The sequence below is a fragment of the Notechis scutatus genome, chromosome 4, assembly GCF_049901735.1.
Source record: "Notechis scutatus isolate UNSWTSFEM ecotype Mainland chromosome 4, rNotScu1.2, whole genome shotgun sequence".
Lineage (NCBI taxonomy): Eukaryota > Metazoa > Chordata > Lepidosauria > Squamata > Elapidae > Notechis > Notechis scutatus.
In genome coordinates, this window is record NC_142012.1 from 95,380,447 (window position 1) to 95,403,830 (window position 23,384).

General features: G+C 36.6%; 1 protein-coding gene across 3 annotated transcripts in view; it reads right to left on the reverse strand.

Annotated features, from left to right (window-relative positions):
* Nucleotides 1-493: 493 nt before the first annotated feature.
* Nucleotides 494-23,384, reverse strand: part of PRKG1 (protein kinase cGMP-dependent 1) — an 864,463-nt gene continuing 841,572 nt past the window's right edge. For all 3 annotated transcript variants that reach the window (XM_087964134.1, XM_087964133.1, XM_087964136.1), the window contains 6 exons: nt 15,691-15,832; nt 13,890-14,053; nt 10,874-10,996; nt 8,897-8,959; nt 7,605-7,671; nt 494-4,516 (listed from right to left, as the gene is read on the reverse strand). In XM_087964134.1, coding sequence (XP_087820260.1) covers nt 4,418-4,516; nt 7,605-7,671; nt 8,897-8,959; nt 10,874-10,996; nt 13,890-14,053; nt 15,691-15,832 — 658 coding nt within the window. In that variant the 3' untranslated portion in view covers nt 494-4,417. The remainder of the gene's footprint in view (nt 4,517-7,604; nt 7,672-8,896; nt 8,960-10,873; nt 10,997-13,889; nt 14,054-15,690; nt 15,833-23,384) is intronic.

The following is a 23,384-nucleotide window of genomic DNA, read 5'->3' on the forward strand; positions in this document are numbered from 1 at the left end:
TAATGTATGATTAGCATTTCCATTTCACCTGTTAAGTTCAGCAAAACCAAGAAACCTGCAACATTATTGCCCTAATTTACATGTTGAGTAGCACTTAATCTTATTGCTGGGGATGGAAAACTCACTATGGGAGGCCATTTTTGGTGTGATCTGCATGGAAGGAGTAACATGTGGACTAAGACAGTACGTTGTAACATAAACATGTATATATATCTATATTTATATATATGTAAATAAAATATATTACTTATAAATGCAGGGTTTGCTATTATACATATGCTAGTTTAAGTTATTGAAAATACATTTGGTAAAGAAGATGCAAGTGAGCCATATGACAAAATAAATTTATATTAAGTGCACACCACACCAATTATATATTATTGAGTGCAGTTCAAGGACAAAATGGAAGGAATCAAGCATAATTCATACCACGCTCATTCGGCAACTTTTCTTGCATAAATATTTTTTAAAACTCGTGACTACTTGTCAGCTGAAACTCGTGACTACTTGTCAGCTGAGTGCTTGAGGACGACCTAATAGCCCTGCAACTGTTTAGATTGGAGACCACTATATATAGTTTATAAGAAAAATCTAAGAGTTGAAATTAGTACATTTTAGATTTTAATTGATTCTGGGTAGGCACATCACTTGTTTAGAGGTGAAGTGCAGAGAGTTTTTTGTCTAATGATCCCAGGTGTAATGTAGAAACAAGAAAACCTGACCAAAATGACTATGGAAATCTTTTAGCCCTATGACCACATTCTGATTCCAGCATTATTTATATTCTAAATTGTGTGTTTTGATTAGACTTGTTATATACAATTAATTTTGTAGGACTAACGAGCAGCAGAAGTGATTAACAAGTGGTGCAGTGTTCTGATATTCGCTCACCGATGTGTATTTGTAAAAAAAAAACACTAAACTGACTATAATTAAATAGATTAGATATAAATGAAGCTCGGAGTCCTTCTGGAAAACTGAAGTTAGATTAACTTAAGCTATGGCGCTGTGTTTCTTTCTGGAATATTTCACTCAAGCTATAGGCACCCTTATGAATGTGAAAAATTATCTGACGAAACTGACAATAGAAAATTCTGAAAGTGAGTCCTGGACGTTTATGCTTTTGTGTACCTTCAAGCAAATATATCTAAGTTTAATGGATATGAGAAGAGGTGAAAATGTCTGGTTAATTTTAACAAGAAAAAAAAACCCCTGTGCCCTTTTTTTTCTATAGACTAAATTGCAATTTGGACTGGCAAGATTGAAGATTACTTCTGCTCTTCAAGATTGTACAGCCTGAGCCTCCCTAAGCAGCCAGATATGATTCTAACTTATTCGAGTTATTCTCATCATCATGCTTTCTAATCTCCGCTTGACTTGTGCCTTAACATTACATACGTATTTTGCTCACTGCTTATGAAAACTCTGTCATTCCGTTTCTGCAAGGATGGCCAACAATATTTCTTCCAGTGTATGTATGAGGAAAGGTTATGATTTGCTATCTTACAATATTGTAAAGTTTAAATACCAGGTTATGCTTTAGACAGGGATATATATATATATATATATATATATCCCAGAAAATTACAGTGGTCTATCACTTGCTCTTCCCACTAACTAAGCTCAATAAAAAAGTTTTACCTTTACTAAAGTTTGGAAGCTTGAACCATTTTAGTAAGGCTGATTGATGTACGTGTGATTGGATGTTAAATGCCACATCAAGGATTCCTATCCCTGATCCTATGTTTATTGGAAGCAGAGTGCTATTTCCAGGACTGTTTTATTATAGTGTACCAGTCCTGGTTGATGCTGGTTCTTTATTATTATTTTTGGTGGAAGCCATCACTAGGAACAGACAAACAATATTTCCCCTCCCCCCAAAAACTAAATATCTTAAAAAGAAGCCACAAGTTGTATGAAATATGTGAGAATATTATAAAGAGATTTGTTTTTTTTTTGTTTTGTTTTTTTTTAAATCCTTCAAACTCATATATTGTCTTCTAATGTATTAGGGAGGTTTTCACTGAAATGACTGAATCAAGAACTTGGGGATAATTGGAAGTAGCCAATGAGCTTCATTTTTGGATGTTTTGGTGCTAATCTCCAAGCATCAATTATGAGGAAAACTAACTGACCATTTTATATAAAATACTAAACCAATGCAATGTATGCAACAGCCAGTGTTTCATTTCAAGTTCATTTTATAACCCTGTCCAGTGACAGGGAAATTCTAAGTTATGCAAACTGGATTAGGTCCAGACTAAGATAACAATCCTATAGATACCTATTTCAGAATAAGTTATGTTGAACAAAGTAGGCCTTACTTCTGTATAAGCACATGCTGTACTGCATTGTAAAATAACTACAATAACTAAATTTTGGTATCATCGAAAATGATAGTACAAGCTAGTCATGATCCATATTTCATACATTTCAGAGGAAAAGAAAAATATGTCCTTGCGCATGTCTAATCGGATGTGACCATCATTAAGTTCAATGGAATTTATTTCCAGTAAAATGTAATAGCATTATAGGTTATATGGTAATAACTTAATCTGAATCCGGTCCTCATTAATAGGACAACTTCAAATGTTGAATAGGGCAAATAAACAGAATGGTATTAGGCAACAGGGGAAAAGATAATTAAATTAAATTAATGCATGAACACAAAACTAGAGGTGTAAATTTATTTCTGGATTCAGAGAAAAGAGCAAGTCATTAAACTCTGGAGAAAATTCCAAAGGAAATGGACATTCTGTAAATGTGGTTGTTGGTTTTCTTTTTGTGGAACTAATTTAAGAAGCTGTCACAGATGCAAGACTACTTCAGCAGCGTATTGACAAATGCTAATGAAGTCATACTGACACATGGAAGTCTTTGCTGGAATTGCCTTGAAAATTGTTATCTATAATAGCCTTTTTGACATTTCTGTCCTCTGAACATGTTGAATTCGGATAACAAGTACGGACAAATTAGTCTATAGCACTGACCATTAAAAGATTCATAACTGGTAGATGTAATTCATCATTTAGATGGACCCATTTAAAGACTTGTCGACTTCAACAGGACATATTTAAAGGTGAATTTAATCTTCCTTTTGAAGGGAAGGGCATATTGAAGCATCCCATTTCAATTACATTGTTCCATGTTTGTAAACAGATCTGTAAGAGTTATATTTTACAAGAAAAGATTGACTAATTATCTTTTGGGAAAATAAATAAAATATTTGTGGGATCTGGAAAAATAGAAAACAAAGTGAAGGCAGTACAGCACAGTAGTATTAAAAACATGCGCGTGTGTGTGTGTATTATCCACATATGAGTGTGTATAGGAATATGCCCACTCATACAGTTCTAACTGACAGTGAAATTTCTTGCTACATCTTTTTTTTTTCCTGAAAAATGAGTGTGGAAGTTTGTTTTCTTTCACAGATGAAAGATGTACATAGCACCTATATAATAATGCAGTGGATTTTGCAATTTCAGGGGGCTCTCAATGTGATTGTTATTTTAGAGTAATTGTAAAGGCTCTAATATTTACACTTGGTTAATATTTTGTTTTTAGGACCTCTGAATAAGCATTCTTCTTTTTTCTTTTACAAGATAGTTATGGTATATACATAAAACGAATAGTTTTATGAACATTTTTTTCCACATGCCCTTATGTATCTGTAATCCACAAAAGAAATGATAAAAAGTAAGTTCTCAGACATATGATGTGAGGATTGACTGACCCACACTTGTTTAACAGTTTAACAGGAAGTGTAGCAGTTGTGCTTCTGTTATCAGTTGGGAAGAAAAACGTATCGGAACTAAAAATGGAGGAAGGTAACATTCATTCTTGTCTTGTACACTGCTTGAAAAGAAAGACAAATTATAGCGTTGCTCTGACATGAGCTCCATTTTTTTCCTCCTTAGTTTAACACATTGGCCTTCTTTAAGAGGCTCAATGCACTCAACCTGCAGTTTGAGGGGAATACCCCAGTTACTGTACCATAGATTCTACAAACCTAGAATCGGCTACAGTACTTAAAACAGCTTGGAATATATTTAGCAATAAAGAAAATGAACTTAACCGCTAGAATTATGTGCATCTTACTCTATGAACGTTCAAATTGTAATGGAGGCATAGCATGTTCAGTACCATGATAGAAAACACGTGTAAATTATTGGTGAATAATTATTTTGCTTCAGGACCACCATGTCAACTGCTGTGTTAAATTCAAACAGAAAACATGTGAAGAGCACTATTGTCATCTAAACAAGAAGTCCTAATGCCACTGTAATTACTGTAGCAGCATCAATCAAGGCATCATGGTGACCCCGAGCATGAATCCTTCCTAAATCTTTCAGGTCTGCTGGCAGCCATGTCTCAGGAAGCTGTCTTCAGCAAGGCAGAAGCAGGTAAGAGAAAAACATTAGAAGTCTATGTCCCATCCTGAGTTGTCATCAGGTGGTGGTTCATCGTTGTCCTCAGGGAAGCTATCAAAATTGCTTGTATCAGTTGGAGATGCAACCTATCCAATGAAGGAAATAAAAACTATTGGTAGTGTTAGTTGCTGCATTTGGAATCTCTAGACAATTTTCTGATTTCAAACCGCGAGCTCTTTATACCCCTAGCGAATTCATGCTGGCTAGTAAAAGTTAGAGACAGTTCAGAAATGTAGGATTCTGCCCAGTGGTAGGATTCAAATTTTTTTACCACTGGTTCGGTGGGTGTGGCTTGGTGGGCGCGCTTTGCGCATGTACACACACTTTGTGTGCGCGCATGCACCAAATGCACACTTTGCATAAGCGCAGAGGCGTTTGTGCAGGCGCAGAGGCGTTCCAACTCACCTCCTGCAAGCCTGCACTCTCCCGGTTGCTTCAGCAGTTACCGTGTGGCACTCTGCTGTTCTGCGCAAAGCAGCTGCGCTTCAAAAGCAGGGGATAAAGGTAAGTACGGGAGCTGGACATGTGGGCGGGCCCAATAGCAGAGCAGAGGAGAAAACTGGTTCGGTGTCCGCTGCTCAGCAGCGCTACCGGCTCGGCAGAACCGGGCCGAACCAGTAGAATACCACCACTGATTCTGCCATTTTCATTCATAATATTGTTCCATGTAGTACTGTTAAAAATATTCTGTGAATGGGAATATCATGGCTAGGAGGATGTTTCTAGTCCCTCGACACCTGAAGGGGTAAAAGAAGAAGTAAAGAAGTTAAAGAAAAAGGGTGTAAAGTGCATTGTTCAGAACAAAAATAGTGAAAAAAGTTATGGGAAAAGATGAAAGAGTAGAATGGACACCCCATACATTTTTATGAACAAGGAAGGGCGATTATACATTTTGAAAGGAATTTTGAAGCAACTTCCATATGAATGGGTTTGGCTTCCTAGTTTTTCCTAACTAGAATGGAGAGTTTGACAAAATAATGTAAAGTTTTCTTAATGATATTGACAGCCCTTTGAACTGCTCTACAAAGCTGGGATTTAATGCAGATGCATGGCAGGTTACCGGTGAAAAACAGAATTGCCGTAGAGCTGTTTAGAAAATGCATACAAGCAATGACAGAGGAGAAAGAAATTGCTGCCTTTGTCCGCATCTAAAAGGTCTGTGTTTTTTATGCCACGTATGACAGATATGTTAAAAAAGTTTAGAAAGTGGGAAAACAAATTGCTGATGTTTTCCATTTAACTTGACCCTGTATGATCCCATATTTATTGAATTAAATATGGTGGGTTCACTATAAAAATATCAACTGCTTTTGTATTATCATTTGACTTGGGAGAAATCTGTCTGCAAGAACATGAAAGACATAAAGGAATCTAACAAATTACAATAAGTTGAGACTGGTTTATTTAAACTTAAAATAATACATATAAAATATATTTTATATTTTAGAAAAGTGGACTCAAAGTATTAAAAATTAACAAGGCATAAGTAATATGATAGGATAAGAGTTTCCCAGTAGTATCTGTATTTATATGTCTCCCATTATTTTTTCATATTAGCATCAGTAGTGAAGTATCTGTTTAATGATTAAAAGCCAATATAATAAAGACAACACAAGTATTCTCTCTCCTCCAAAATAAATTAAATCTTGTGCTGATTCTGCAAATTGTCATTGCTTGCAGGTCACCATAATAGACTGAATGACAGAAGAAAACTTACTGTTTTCAGAAAAATGACCTTCCTGATTCCTAAATAGATTGAAATGTACATTCATTCAAACATAATTAGTTATTTTTGAATAAGTTAATTTATTATTGGGGGTGGGGGTTATACATAATTTACAGATTCCTATCTATTATGTACTTTTCTATCTACAGGATAAAGGAATTCATGAATTTCACAGTGAATGTGTGAAAATAAATCAGAAAAGTCAAGTATTTTAAATTGCATTCACTATGGGTATACATTCAACTCTGACAGGAAGTATTTATTTCATAAGTGGTAAAATTCAAATAATATGTAGAAAACTAAACTAAGCATAATAAGTTGTAGCAAAGTAATGTGTATTGAAAGAAAAGCAATCACATTAATCACCACCACAATTTAGCCCAAGTTTAATTAGCATGTCCACCACTCCCATAATAATAGTTTCAACAGACCACAATTAAAAGAGGGCTGTCTTCTCTATTTACCTAAGAGCAGGGGTCTCCAGACTTGGCAACTTTAAGACTTGTGGATCAACTCCCAGAATTGTCCAGCCAACATAGCTGGCTGGAGAATTCTGGGCCTTGAAGTCCACAAGTCTTAAAGTTGCCAGGTTTGGAGACCTCTGCCTAAGAGGAATATGTTTCAGTGTTTCAGTGTTTGTCTCAAACTGTGACTTTTTTCTTCTAAAAAGAGTTATGTTTGATATAGAAATAGATGTCCTTAAATCCATGTATATAATCCATATTTAACAATGTCACTTGATCTTCACTTTTTTTTTTTTTACAAATTTAGTGGAAACAAAGGGAAAAGACTTAAGCCAAAGTTAAGAATAGGTATTTCCTTTTTTTTTTTTCTTTCAATAGTATTTTAGGGCTCTATAATCAATATTGATACCAATATTTACTGTTAGCATTAACATGGCTCTGCATGGAAATTAAAGCAACTGTTGGTGTGTGACTTGTAAGCTTCAAGTCAAGTCAAACTAGAAAGTCCTTTACTTTGAACAAGAAAGGCAGCATCTTACTTACTTATGCCAAATTGGAAAAACTATGTCAAATTGTCAATTGAGTACAACAGCATGTGATCTAATACCACATTTAGAAACTGATGGTGTGATAGAAGAAATGAAAAGGAGAACTGAGCAATGTAAGTTGGAAGAAGAACAAAGAAGCTTTTGGTAGTAAAAGAGGTAAAGATTTCATTAAGATACATTACAACCTAAACTCTTGTATAAGCTTCATCACTGATTCATTGTCAAAAGAAGTCTTCAGATATACCCTTACTATGTATCTGAAAATGAAGTCAAGCAGAGGTCTGGATATATGGGAATGTTAATGTAAGATAAGAACACATTTCCATGTTTTGCTTCAGAGCTCCTGCTTGTTTTTTTCCCAATGAGTTTATTCAACCACTTTCTTAAGTTATGATTCCAATATATACATTTTAACAAGTAATAAAGCTATACTCACACTTGGTATAATAGGAGGCGTCAATGTACCTTTTCTTAAACCTTCCCAGTTAAAGCCTTCAAACCACCTGAAGTCAGAAGATAAAATAATACAAGGACATTTATACTACCATTGCAGCAAAACCTAGCATTAAACATTAGCATTAAACATTAGCCTAGCATTAAACATTACAAAAATTACATTTCTGAAACCCTCTTACTTAATACTTGAGGGGAGGCAGTGGTGGGATTCAATTTTTTTTATTACCCATTCTGTGGGTGTGGGTTGGTGGGTGTGGTGTGGTGTGGCTTGGTGGGTGTGGCAGGGGAAGGTTACTGCAAAATCTCCATTCCGTCCCCACCCCACTAACCTGCTTTCCAGCTCTGTTTTCCTGTGCAGGGCAACAAAAGAAGACCCAGCCAATCAGTTGGGACTTGGGAGGCAGAGAATAGATGGGGGTGGGGCCAGTCAGAGGTGGCATTTGCTGATTCTCTGAACTACTAAAAATTTCCACTACCGGTTCTCCAGAACTGGTCAGAACCTGCTGAATGCCCCCTCTGGGGGAAGGGGAGATTTGAGAAACATTTTGTTTTATCTTAATTGTGGGCAGTTAGGATGGTACCAAGATTTTCCTCAGTTAGAGAAAATTCTGAGTCAAGGCTCTGTCCAAACTGCAGATGTCTAATTTGTGATGACAAAAAAAAAAGAATAAGTCAGGTAAATGATATGACATTCCCAGATGCTGACACAGATGGATAGAAGTATCTATCTTGATAGATATTGATACTGGCTATCCGTCTCCTTCAAACATGTAAAAAATAAAAAAAGCTAATAAATATCTTTAGAAGATCTGATTTTTTTGATATCTGTAAGCTTATTTACATTTAACCTGTCTCCTGTTTATGTTGTATTATGTTGAACAGGAATTGCTGATGGGCTTCTGAAGCAATTTCATGTATTATGTTGTTACGTTATGTTAAATTTATTGTATTATACATCATTATGTTACTTGAATGTGAGTTATTGAATGTGATTCTAATTGACCACTTGAAGATGTTTTCATTTATTTTCATTGCAAAATCTTTAATGCTGCATAAATAGTTAGCACATCCAGATTCGGAGTTACGATAGCACTCTACTTAGAATATAAGCAGATGCATTCTGCATAGCTGTCTTATATTACTCAAGTTTCTGGTGAAAAAAATTGCACCTATTGGATTGTGGTACTCTCAGTTTTTCGTCTGTGCAAAAATATACCTAAATGTATTGATGGATTTAAACAGAGGATTACTTTTTTTCTGAAATATACCTACTTGTGCTTTTGAATATCCTTGACTCCATTTTTCAAGTTACCTAATCTTTCTGATGGGTTGTCCCTGTTTAAAAATAAAAGAACAAGAAAAAAGTTATAGAAGAAAGTTGGAAATCAATTTTTTTTTCTAGAATATGTGTGTGTGTGTGTGTGTGTGTATTTCTATATATGTTAGAAAAAGCTTTTATATATGCAATATATACACTTTGTCTATGTGTGTATGTATGGCTTACAATGGCTAACAATGACAGTAATAAAGAATGAAAAAACAAAATATTGACTTCAGTGAACTTAATTAATAACCATTAAAAATTAGTGTTGTTCATATATATATATATATATATATATATATATATATATATATATATGAACAACACTAATTTTTAATGGTTATTAATAACCATTATATATATATATATGTGTGTGTGTGTGTGTATTAGTATGTATGTATGTATGATGGTATTCAGCTTTGTTCAGGTATTTTCCCACATCATTATAGTTGTGCTTTTAAAGTTGTAGCACGTTGCTGGCAGAATCTCATCTGCCATCATCAGGCTTCTGTATATCACAGACAAACACTATACAGAAGCCTGATGATGGCAGATGAGATTCCGCCAAACATTGCTACAACTTTAAAAGCACAACTATAATGACGTGGGAAAATACCCAACAAAGCTGAATACCATACATACATACATACATACATACATACATACACACACACACACACACACACAGTTTTCGTATCCGCGAAAACTTAAGAAAAACACACACACACATAAATATATACATATATATATATATATATATATATATATATATATATATATATATATATATATATATACGCTTTTTGATTGGTCTGTCAGGGGGTCAAGCATGATGCACAGGTCAGGCTGGATTTTTCCAGGTCAATTTTTTGCGTTATGCTGTTTTTTTCTGTCTTTGGAAGGCAGTCCACTCAGTGACGCCTTCAAAACAGACAGAAAAATAGCAGCCATCCTTAGCAACCCCAAAGATAAAATTGACCTGGAAAACCAAGGCGTATACGAAGTCCCCTGTGCATCATGCCCGGCCACATACATTGGACAGACCAATAGAAGAATAAGTACCCGCCTGATGAACACAAAAATGCAGTCAAAAAGCTGGAACACACTTCCTCACTAGTCCAACACATGGAAGCTACAGGTCATAGCATCAACTTCAATGGCACCAAAACCCTGGCCACTATGGAAAACCCTAGCCACAGAGTCATCAGAGAAGCCATAGAGATTGAAAAAAGACCAGAAAGCATGAACAGAAGAGATGATTCCACCAGGCTGTCAATCATTTGGAAGCCTGCACTCACAAACAAAAAAATCTCCACACCACAAGCCAGGCAAACACCTGGGCACAAACAGATCCCCCTGATACCTCCAGCTCAAACACACCCCAACCAGGCACCCAGATGAAACCCAGCTTCCTAACTAATGATAGCCGCCCATTTACCCGAAGCCAAGCTGCACTAAAGACCTCCATTAAAGTAACACAATGCTGCCAGCCAATCAAGATACAAAAAGAGCCAAAAACAGACAGAAGATATCAGAAACACCCATCAAGCAGAACACAGCAAACTCCGAGACCAATAAACACAGACCAAGACTCCCAACCAATCAGGATGAAGAAAAACCATTCTGGCACAGCAATAGGCTGCCCCAAATTCAAATCTGAAACCACTGTAAAAGTCTGACTCACAGACGGACACAATACAGAAGCCTGATGATGGCAGATGAGATTCTGCTGAAACGTTGCTACAACTTTAAAAGAACAACTACAATGACGTGGGAAAATACCCGAACCAAGCCTAACACCATACATGTAAGTACCCGCGAAAACTTAAGAAAACAAAAATATATATATATATATATACATAAATACATACATATATACATAAATACATATATACATACATACATACTAACAAATGTAAAGAATTTACCTGCATAGTTTTTTAATTAAGTTAGCAGCATTTTTGGCAATCTTCTTTGGAAATTCAATCATGTCAATCCCCCTTAATATGATGTTGTATGTTTTCATGGGATCTGGGCCTGAGAAAGGTGGACTGTAGAAAAAGAACAAAAATACTAATTAAAATCTAGTATTATTATTTTTTTGCCAATAAACTGAAACCTGTTTTACCTAATTTTGGAAGATTGTGTGATTTAAGCATTGCTATATGCTGCTTATAATGTAGTTATTATGTCTACATCACAGGTGAGAATAAGAAAATGACTTGGGACGCTGCTTTTATCCTCTTACGGAATAAAGGCTATCCATAAACTACCAGAAAACCACTGTTTTAGTATTTTCTCAATTATATTAAAAGTCACAAATGGCAAATGAACGGGACTCAGATTATGCAGGTGTGCACCTACAAATATCTTGGGGTGCACTTTCATGTGTTTCGGTCCTTGAATGGTATTTTTTTTAAAAAAAAAAGTTATCAAGATTGAAAGAAGAGATTGAACTCCAAATTTGGGATATATTGTGCATCCTAATTTTCTATTCATCCTAAAATATTCCTTATCTTCATCACTTAGACTAGTGTCCCTCAACCTCAGCAATTTTAATTCATGAATTTTGGAATTTAATTCCACCCATTTTAAAGTGTCAAGATTGAAAAACACTGTTTTGAGAAACAGCTGGAACCCTCAAGTTCCCAGGATCTGTCTGAGAAACGATTAACCACTGCCCAGTGCTTATAACATTTCACAATTTTTCTGGAATATTTCATAAACAGTAGTTTTGTAATAAGCAAATAATAAAGCTTTGTGCTATTATTTCACCCAAGATGTTTATCGACATTCATAAGAAAAATATTGGAAAAACATACATTTAGGCATGATGGGGAATTATTGCAGTTCATCCTGCAAGAATTAAGCTGAGGTAAACACTCACTTACAATAATGTATTTTAATCTTACAATACTTCATTACAGGTAGTCCTTGACTTATGGACATAACTGAGCCCAACATTTCTGTTGCTAAGTGAGACAGTGGTTAAGTGAGTTTTTCCCCATTTTACAACCTTTCTTGCTACAGTTGTTAAGTGAATCATTGCAATTGTTCAGTTGTTAAGTGAATTTGGCCTTCCCCATTGACTTTGCTCGTCAGAGAGCTGGAAAAGATGATCACATGACCCCAAGACACTGCAACCATCATAAATAGTTGCCAAGCATTTTTTTTTATCACATGACTATGGGGATGCTTCAGCGGGTTTTCTTGTGAAAAATGGTCATGTCATTCTTTTCAGTTTGTTGTAACTTTGAACTAGGTGAACTGTTGTAAATCAAGGCTTATCTGTATAATGGACATATGTAATGGCTAAATTCCAAAGTAATTTAAAGACACTAGAGGATACACAGTTTGGCACGAGGGTAAGGATCTGTTACTATAGATCAGAGGTCTTCAAACTTTGCAACTTTAAGACTTGTGGACTTCAACTCCCAGAATTCTCCAGCCAACATAGCATAGCTGGCTGGAGAATTCTGGGAGTTGAAGTCCACAAGTCTTAAAGTTGCAATGTTTGGGGACCCCTGCTATAGATAGTACTATTGTTATTATTTACTAGAGCATATAAGCATTTCTAAATGTTTAAAGACTTTCGTGTTATTCTGTGAAGTAGGTAATAATTCCCTTTTAAAAGCAGTATTTTGATTTTGTAAGGATTTTATTCTTTTTTTTTTTTTTACAAAAGAATGATTTAAATCCACAACTTGCTGGCCTAAGTCTATTGAACTGCACATAAAATTATGCTAATCTATGTTTTCACTGACTGAACTTCTTGAAATCAAACAGTTCCAACTTATTTTTATACTATGTTTTTAACTTTAAGAAAGGAGACAGTCTGTTTAAAAAGAGAAAAAGCTATCACTCTGTGCTGATTGTTTGCACGTATATAGATATTTTCTTAATTTTCAGTGGCATTATTGTAATGATAGCATCCAAAAAAGCAAGCCATTTGGCTTTCTCACACATGAACCTATTCAGAATTTATATTCCTTGTAGGTTTGCCACTGAGTCTTCCTGCCTTCACTTGGGAAGTGAGAATGATCTTAATAAAATGTTGTCAGAGATAATATTCTAGTTCTGAAATATAGACTCCAAGTGATTCTGATAGTAGCCTCTAAAATATTATATTCAGAAATCTTTTTTTATTTATATCCTATCTTTATAAAATTAACAAATAACTCCAGCAAACATATCCAGCACACCTTCCTCCTTAATTTCTCTACAACAATGAAGCTGGAGGTGAGTTAGGGCCGAGAGACAGTAACTGGTCCAAGCTGACTTTCATGGTTAAGGTGGAATTTGAACTCACAGTTTTTTTTTGCTTTCTAGCCTGGTGCCATAACCTCTAGACCAAACTGGCTCCCTTTTAATCTTCCTATTCAATGTTTTTAGTTGATTTTTTTTTAAAGAAAGAAAAGCTATGTTTAACTTTTCTTTTAGAAATGTGTTGTTTCAAAATACTACCTAGCCGTTTTCTAGCATGCTTCCATTTTGTTTTGATTGCCTTATGTTTTGAAGAGATGTTTCAAGTTCCTTCTTGACAACTGAAGTTCAGTTCAATCTGCATCAATCTAAGCATATCTCATTGGTACCATGAACTCGTGATTTGGTGAACCGGTAAAAGAACGCAGGTTGATTTGGTTATGGGGGCAGGGAAGTGCTCAGCAATTAGAATGAAATGAATAATACTAGTAAAATTTGCCTCATCAATGTCCTTTCCTCTTAGAGTGGTTATCTCAAGACTTTAGTTGCTGGAAAGCAAATTGTAAATCCTTGCAAAATCATAATAAGTAATTCCATAGTACTTTTTAAGCACTATTTTTGTTTATCATAGCGTATGCCAGCCCTGAATCCCAGCTCTTCTAATCAAAGTGACAACAGCAGAAATATTCTCTAGTTTGCTGAACTATTTTTTTATCTGCAGCTCCAATGCAATGCCCATACCTGCCAGTCAAGAGCTCATACATTAAGATTCCCAGTGACCAGTAGTCTGCTGAAATATCATGACCTTTGTTGAGAATGATCTCTGGGGCTACGTACTCTGGAGTTCCACAAAAAGTCCATGTTTTCTTTCCAAATCCTATTTTTTTTGCAAAACCAAAATCGACCTGTGAAAGAAGGTTCACACACCCATCAAGGAAGGCAAAAAGTTAAAAGCACTTATGCAGGCACAAACATATAAAGAGATGGTCACAGCAGCACAGGTTTTCACGAGCACAAGTACATCTAAAGAATAGGCTGCACGAGAAAATTCTCAAAGGGAGAGTATTACAAGAAAGCCTTGGAGGAGTATATTTCCACTGACAAGATTTAGAAAAAAGCACTAACAGTTTCCATTTCATAAAATGATGTAGCAAAGATAATCTAAACCTGTCTAATGATTCGCTTATGTTTCCTAGCTGGTTATTATCTAAGAGTTAAACCATATCAATAATATAGATCAATAGCAGGCACCACCACAGCTCTCGCCTCACAATCTGTGAGCTCGATCTGTGAGTTCGATCCTAGGTAGAGACAGATATTTCTCTTTCTGGGCACAATGAGATTATATCTGCTGAACAAAACTCCGCATTGGAGAAAGGAAGGGCATCCGGCCATTAAACACTATGCTAGCTCCATTCAGTTGACCAGACTCCACCCTGCAAGGGATTATGGGATTGCTAAAAGATGATGATGATGATGAGAGCAGGCACTACCATGTACATTGTATTCAGCACCATTTTATGTACTTGTCTGCAGTTCCAATTCCCAATGTCTTCAACTCAAGTAATGGCAACTCAAGATGATTTAGTGCCACCTGTAGGCCAAATTATAAGTTCTTCTGATTCAGATAAAGCAAAGATGCTACAGTTTTTTTTTTTCTCATGTGGGATTGTGATCTTATTACTTTTTTATCTTCTTGCATTCTACCACATTTCCTCTCAATAGCCAAAATTCTTGTGCAGAATTAAATGAGAAAGGGCAAATTAAACTGTAATTGTATGATGGTGGTTAGACACCATTAAAGCTGAAACTAGTCAGAGCATAGAACAACACAGTGCAAGATTGGAAGATATCACCAAGAGTTGGAAACAACTGAATGGATAACATCATCATCATCATCATCTATTAATATGTATCTGGGGAATGTGGAAAGGTCTCCTTGACTCCTAGTTTCCCATAACATTGATTATAGCTCAAACTCGTGCCTAGAATCTCTGAAAGATGATATTAGCATTTTAAAATGAAGTTCCTCTAAAAAAATGAAAGCCAATAAGAAATCAAATCATTTAAACATGGGATAACTAAGAGACTAGAGTTGATTATACTGTACATTGTCCAGGGCCCCTCCTTGAAGGAGCTGGGCATTCTAGAAATATGAAATATAAATAAATAATTTTTAAAAAGTCATAGTAGGATAAATTTTATAATTATATTTGGTAATTTCTTCAAGTTCATTAAGTTACTAAAATCTTGCTTCGATTCCAGAAGGGTACAACACAAGAAAACAAACTTCTGAAATGATACATAGACGAACAAAAGTCCATTTTTGCTTATTTGGCTCCCAGAAATTAATCGGCTTGTATTAATTCTTTTATAAACTGATTTGTCCTAGAATCGCAGAGCTGAATACTGCCTTTCAGCTAGAAGTACAGTTTTATGGCTGTTAGTAAAGGAATTTTATTTCAATGGGAGAAGCAACTGAGCTACAGGGCCATGTAATATTTTATTGCTGCCTGAGGAGAAAACATCCACAACCACTCACCAATTTGGCATAACCTCGGTGATCTAGGATGAGGTTTTCTGGCTTGAGGTCCCTATAAATGATTCCTTTGGAATGCAAATAGGCAAAAGCTTCTACCACACAAGCTGTATAAAATCTGGTTGTAGAATCTTCGAATGAACCTCTGTCAAGAGAAGAGAGAGAAAGAGGAAGGGAGGGAAAGAGAGAGTGAGAGATAGAGAAAGAGGGAGAGGGAGGGAGGGAGAGGGAGGGAGAGAGAAGAGGAAGGAAGGAGGAAGAGAGAGAGAGAGGTTATTTATTCATTCAATTAAGGATCTGGGGCAACAGTAAAAAATAAACATGGTAGCATCATTACTATGTAATTATAATGTAAAAACCAAAAATGGCCAGTTAAAATTGGGAAGTATACAAAGCATAACAAATATTTTAAAAGACTGAAGATATTTACGGAGATTTAAAAAACCCAACAGCTCTAAGACACATTTTTTAAAAGATACATTTGAGCATTAAAATGCATCCCATTTTGATAGAATAGTTTATAAGGAAAATCAGCAAAATACCACGTGGACAGTTCTAGAAATGTCAATAAATAAATTAATTGAAATGCTAATACTCTAAAATAGTTCTATCCAGACCTTAGTTTTCAGAGCTCCTCTAAATACAGGCTCTGGTGATGAGCTTAGAAGTCAACAACAAATAGAAAAAAAATCCCAGATATTATGATTCACCTTTATACTTCTCTCTCTCTCTCTTTTTAGTACAGAAAATCTCACAGCCTTACTTCGGTACAAGATAAGTCTATTCAATGAGTAAAACCTAGTGAAAATAATGGGATTTGTGTTCATCATGTCTTTCTTTTTGATTTTAATAGAACTGATCTAAGCATGACTAAGTCTGAATCCAATCTGTTTTTATCCCCATATTGCAGATAAAGGATCTGAAAACAAGAGAACGGGGATTTGTATAAGCCTGCTTACGAAAACAGAATTTGGGGCATCCTGGCTCACAGCAAAATGCTTTAGATATTCTATTTTACTTGTTCTAGCATGAGAAGGTACGCTCACTTAAGGAGGGTATGTATGTGTGTTAGCGGTTAATATAAACCTGGCCAGTCCACTAAGATAAGCTTCCAATTCCTGGTTTTGCATCCTTGCACCCACCACCATCTGATGTTTATGTATAGAATATGTCTAGGAGTACAAATGTAGAAATACTACATGCATTAGGAGGTGAGGAAAAGATAGGGACTTTCATTCCAGAACAGAGTTATGGTAATTTGGATTGGGCTCCAGTAATAAGTTGATTAATATATTAATTTGTGTTGCTCAGTGCTGACTTGGTTAAGAATAAACTAGCCTTATGACAAATAATTTGCTCCTTTTTAATCCACTCTATTGTACAGTAGTAAGTGCTATATACATGGTCAAATTAAATGGGGGTGAATAAAAATTGAGGTATATACAAATGCTATTTGGAATTTACAAATAGGATAAGTCATCTTAACTGGCTATATTATTATTTTCTTAATACTTGATGCTCCTTAGCACCCTCAATCTCAGCCATCAACATCATGGCTTCCAGAAGACAAAAAACCAAAATAGGAGGGACAACAGTGTCATTGAAAGATGCTTATGAAAAGAATACTGAACATGGCTGGTTTTCCCCATTTCCCCAAAACCAGAGATTTTGACACTGACAAAGACAGACGTCCAATTATTCCAGGTCTACAAGCTATGAGGACATTAATCTTGTTTTGTTTAGATCAGCTTCTGGAGACTAATTAAGCCCAACATTTTTGTTGCTAAGTGAGTCATTTGTAAAATGAATCTTGCCCCATTTTACAACATTTCTTGCTATAGTTGTTAAGTGAATCACTGCAGTTGTTAAGTTAGTGACATGGTTGTTAAGTGAATCTGGCTTCCCCATTGACTATGCTTTTCAGAAGAATAGACTAGAATTCTTTCTTGGCCAAGTGCGGTTGGACACACAAGGAATTTGTCTTGGTGCAAATGCTCTCAGTATACATAAAAGAAAAGATACATTAGTCAAGAATCATAAGGTACACTTAGTGATAGTCATGGGTATGATAAGCAATGAAATCATACTAGGAAACAGTCAATATAAATCATGAGGATTCAAGCGACAAAGTTACAGTCATACAGTCACAAGTGGGAGGGGATGGGTGATAAGGAGTGATGAGAAGATTAACAGTAGTAGTAGTGTAGACTTAGTAAATAGTCTGACAGTGTTGAGGGAATTATTTGTTTCACTGAGTGATGGCGTTTGGGGAAAAACTGTCCTTGTGTCTAGTTGTTCTGGTGTGCAATATAGCATCGTTTTGAGGGAAGGAGTTGAAACAGTTTATGTCCAGTTTATGTGAGGGATCAAAAAATGAAGTTGCAAAAGGTGATTACATGATGTTGGGACACTGCAACCATCATAAATATGAGTCAGTTGCCAGGCATCCAAATTCTGATCAGGTAACCATGGTGCTGCAACGGTCGTAAGTGTGAAAAATGGTCATAAGTCATTTTTTACAGTTGCATTGTAACTTCAAACGTTCACTAAATGAATTCTTGTAAGTCAAGGACTTAAATATGTATAGGATTTTATGAGTGGAGTACTTTGCAGTGCTTTCCTCAGGCAGCATTATATCTTGGAAACTGAAAATCACAGTTCAACTATTTTTTGTATGAAACCACTGGCAGTGTCAGAAGAGAGTACTTCATTTATCTAATGACTTGACTGCAAAAGCCCACTAGCTATCAGAAGAACCAGACTGCAAAACAACTGTAGGCTATGATAGAATCACATTTCTCTGTTTATTGCTTACTCTGAGATCTTTTAAAAACAACAACAACCAAAAAACCCTCATACATTTATTCTCCAAACTGAATTTGTTTTTTTCTTTTCATTCCCTTCCGAATAAAAAAGGCACAGAGATCAGAAGCTTACTTTCAACAAATCACAAAATCAAAAATCACTGCTATATATTACAAGCAACTGCCAAATTAAATTTTAGAAGGAGGACCAATATGGTCAGTTTTCTTGACAGATGCAGATGGTTTCACATTTCACATCCCCAAATTAACTCCTGGGTAAGCACTTAACCCTATACTTTATCTTTCCTTAGGATACATATATACTGACATTCTGTATAAGTCTGTTCCAAAGCAGGCATGCAGCCTAAAACTAAAACAGCATAAAAAGTTAACAAGGTTTTGCTAGTGGCTAAGTATTTCAATTACTAATAGATGACCTAAGGAAATAAAAGAGAAATTCTATTTCGTAGCTAGATGGCAGCAGATACCAGGGGTAGACAGAAAAAGAATGAAAATAAAGGTTCAAAGACTTATGCAGACTTAAAAGAAATCTGAGCACAAGGTAATTTGTATTGTAATTTTATTTTTTAAACAAATTAAATTCAAGTAAACATTTGGAATTTAAAATGAAAATAAAAACAATACTACAAAAATAAGTTTTGAGGTTTCATTGCTATATTTCTGTCTTCTTTTTTCTTTTTTTTTTGCTGTACCACTTATGCAACGGATAAGTTTTAAATATTTGCCATCAAATCGTAACCCAAGTGATTTATTTTTATTTACACAATTTCGATCAGGTGTTAGAGTACGTCTCATAGAAACACCAGGCATATTAGCCAGTAAATCCATTCTTTCATATCTTTTGATTTTTGATATTTTATTACTGCATTTTGTTTTATTTCTAATATACTTTAGAATTACAGGAATACCTCTGACTCTGATTTACATTCTGCCTCTATATTTGGATGAAGGGAGGTCTAAAAGTTCAATTATTTTCCTCCTGATAGGGTTTTTATTATATTTATTCATTCATTTAAATTTATACGGCTTTCCATCTCAAAGGCATGACTGTGGGTGGCCGGCAACAATTAAGAACTACATAAAAATTATATAAAAACTCCACAGAAATACTAATCAGAAGCCAAGGTTAAAAGAAAAACTAACAGAAGCCAGATTAAACACAATGACTGCATGGTTTTCCACACATCCAGATCCCCCAGCACAAGGACAAAACTGCATCTTTAAGGCCTTGCGAAAATACAGAAGGGTTGGGGTCAAACTAATCCCTGGAGGGATGATGTTACAAAAGATGGGCGCCACAATAAAAAATATCTCTCTTCCTGGGCCCCATCAGATGACATTCTGTAATAGATAAGGACCTGGATCATTGATACTCACTAAATGGAACATTTTGCTTTAGTTAGACTGTGGCTGTTGATTATGGATGGTTCCTCTAGCTCAGGACTCTCAAACTCGATTTCATTGAGTGCCGCATCAGGTTGTGTTTGACCTCGGGGGGCAAACATGGCCAGGGGTGCATGGCCAGCTCTACCTCACTCATGTTGGGGGTGTCTGTGGTGACCCAAGTGCTCTGCCAGGAAAAACAGAGCTTCATTTTCATTGGCAGAGGATTGCAGGAGGCCATTACAGCGGAAGACGGAGCTCCATTTTCTCTGGCAGAAGGTTGCAGGAGGCTGTCACAGCGGAAAATGGAACTCCGTTTTTGCTGGCAAAGTCCCCGTGGGCCGGTCCTTCACCATTTGCAAGGTGCCCCCATGGGCCAGATCTAAGCACCCTGCGGGCCGGATCCAGCCCACAGGCCTTGAGTTTGACACCCCTGCTCTAGCTGAAATGGTTTCCATGATATTTTGAAAGGAGATCTGGAAGAACATTAGTAGAGTGGAAGAGAATAGGTAGCTTCCTGTCTGAAAGTGATAATGCAGTGGGGGGTGGGGAGGGATGCGGAGATGACGATAGGGGGGGGGAGAGGCTTAACTTGAAAGCCCCAAGGACAATGTTTTAATGACCACAAGGGGGAATGGAAGTAAGTTGGAGGTCAGAATGAGATGCATTGCTGAAAGTGTTTGAAAGAAAAGAGACTGTCAGTAGTGAGTTAACCAGAATTTAAATTGGGGATGGAGAATCTTATTGGACTGGTAGAGGAGGAATCCCATAACAACTTAAAGAGGTCAAACATCAATTTGAGCGAGGTATCATCCACATTCTGATCATACCCAGCTATTCATTACTTCCTAGGCTGAGGATAAGCCCAGGAGATCCTTATTTGATATCTGGAAGCTAAAAAGGATTGGATGGGAAAAAAATGGGTGAAATTAAACCCAGGCAAAGTGGAAGTAGTATTCATACAAAGGCAAACCTGCTTGATTCAGACTTCTATTTTGGCTCCGGACAAGGTTATCTTCCTCATTGAGTTCACAGGCATTCCCAAGGCTTTCTGAATTCAAGCTCCTGCTTGATCAGCAAATAGAGAGCCAAGGCCAAAAAAGACTTTTGCCCAGCTTCAGCTGGTGCCACAATAAAACCCTCCATTTTTGGTGGTGGGTAACTTGTGTCACTAACTCATCATTCACACCTCTATGATACAGGAATACAACATATTCTCCCTGGAACTACTTTTAAAGGCATCTGAGAAACTGCAGTTGGCCAAAGTGTGATGGCCTAATTAATATATACAGATGTCTGTGGAGATTCTCAGTCATCCAGGTCATGGTTGCCCCAAAGATGCTTTTTCAAAAGGCAACTGGACTGTTTTCTCTTGAAGACCTTTCGCTTTTCATCCAAGAAGCTTCTTCGGTTCTGATTGAATAATGGAGGATGGAAGGATTTTTATTCCTTGCAGTCATCTGGTCATTAGCAAGGAATAGAAATCCTTCCATCCTCCATTATTCAATCAGAACCGAAGAAGCTTCTTGGATGAAAAGCGAACGTCTTCAAGGAAAAAGAGTCCAGCTGCCTTTTGAAAAAACAGTATGTTGGGACAATATATACCGATCTTCTTTGTGGGCTCAAGGCTGATTGGCCAAAACGTTTCTGAATTCAATTCAAAGTCCTGGTATGAATTATAAAGTCCATCTTGGTTGTCTTTGGAATCAGGGAGAATCTACCCATCCTGAAAAGTCTTCCTGGGAAGGATGTTTCCGCTTCCTATCCCACATTACATTTTTCATTTGTTTGTTTATATGGCTGCCAGTGTCACGGTAGAGCAGGGGTGTCAAACCCGATTCCATTGAGGGTAATATCAGGGTTGTGTTTGACCTTGGGGGTCTGAGGTGGGCATGGCCAGCTCTATGTCACTCGTGTTGGGGGGCACCTGTGGTGGCCCAAGTGTTCTGCCAGTGAAAACAGGTGTCAGCTTTGGAAGCCATATTCCATGCTGCCACATAGCCTGAGAAAGTGGGAGAGGGGTGATTTCAATTGAGTAGTTCTAAGTAGACAAAAGAAAAATTCCTTTGTTTGTTCAAGGTTATTAAGTGTGGCGCAGGATAGAAAAAGGATCTTGGATGGATCATGATTGGTCCATGTGATGTGATGATGGCAAAAAGGAGATGGATTTTAGTTTGGGACATTGTAGGAAGTCCGGAAAACTTTTAGTTTCAAGATTCTACAGATGTGCCAGATGCTATTCTAATAAAGGTCTTTTGAGATTATGCTTGTCTTGGAGTTACTGATTGGAATGGAGGTTTGCTGGAACGCTGACAACAGGCTCCTGAGCTCTGTTGTCGGCTGCCACGGCCTCCTGCCATGTGTCGCCCTTTTCATCAGCAGTGGCACTATGGGCCAGCCCTTTGCTGTTTCCAGGATGGCCCCGCCGCCCAGATCTAAGCACCCCGTAGGCCGGATCTGGCTCGCAGGCCTTGAGTTTGACACCCCTGCAATAGAACCTCTGGGTAGTTAAAAACAAGTTTTAACGTAAGAAAACCAAACCAAATTAACCACAATACAAAGCAGGCCTTAAAATAAACAAATACATGAATATGTATTGGGAAGTGGAAGTGGACAGCTTGTTCTACAAGTCAAGGTTGCCCCCTCCCCAATTTTCTTCTCCCAGGTATTTGAGGATTAGGGTTGTTGGGGAAGCTGGATTTGAGTGGATTGCTTGTAGCCAAATGTATTTTTGTGACTTTTGTGAGATATATGGTTGTGTTTTCTTTCTTGCTGCATATTGTAAACAACCCAGAGTATTGAGATTAGAGTGGTAGGTAAAATATGAAATAAAAGAAACCCTCTCAGGAAAGTCTCATTGAATTTAATGGAAATTCTGTTTAAGTCAGAACAGGATTGCAGCTTTACTTACTTGGATGGCTTACCCGGTTGTCTGAAACTACCCCGAATAAAATTGCATGTTAAATATTTAAAAGCACAATGTAGCAGTCCATCATAAGAGTTGAATTTGTCAACTTTAAGAGAACAACACTAATTCAACAACACACTGAGTTAATTGGGTGGGGTGATGCAGGAACCCTTTGCTGTGCTTTCAGAAATTTATTTCTACTGGCCGACGTGAAATATTTTTTGGCAGAGATATCTGTCAGAATTGCCCTGTTGGCTAATATGGGGATCATATGAGGACACTCTTCTATTGCTGCCAGCAGTCCTAAGTAATTTCCTCCAATAGGCTACATGTCACGATGGATAAATGTTGTCATCAGTAAGAATGTCTTCTCAATATCATTAGCTGAAGAAGGTGAGCGGAAGGACTAATATGTTGGCTAATGGGCTTCCCATAAACATCTGATCAGCCATGAAGTAAAGTGACTGCTGGATCAAACAGGCCTTGGTCTGATCATGGCATGGCTAGGCTTATCTAGTCTTCTTTCAAAATCAGTTGGTAGTTAGCTCAATGCCATAAATTCTGCTATTTACATACATTTT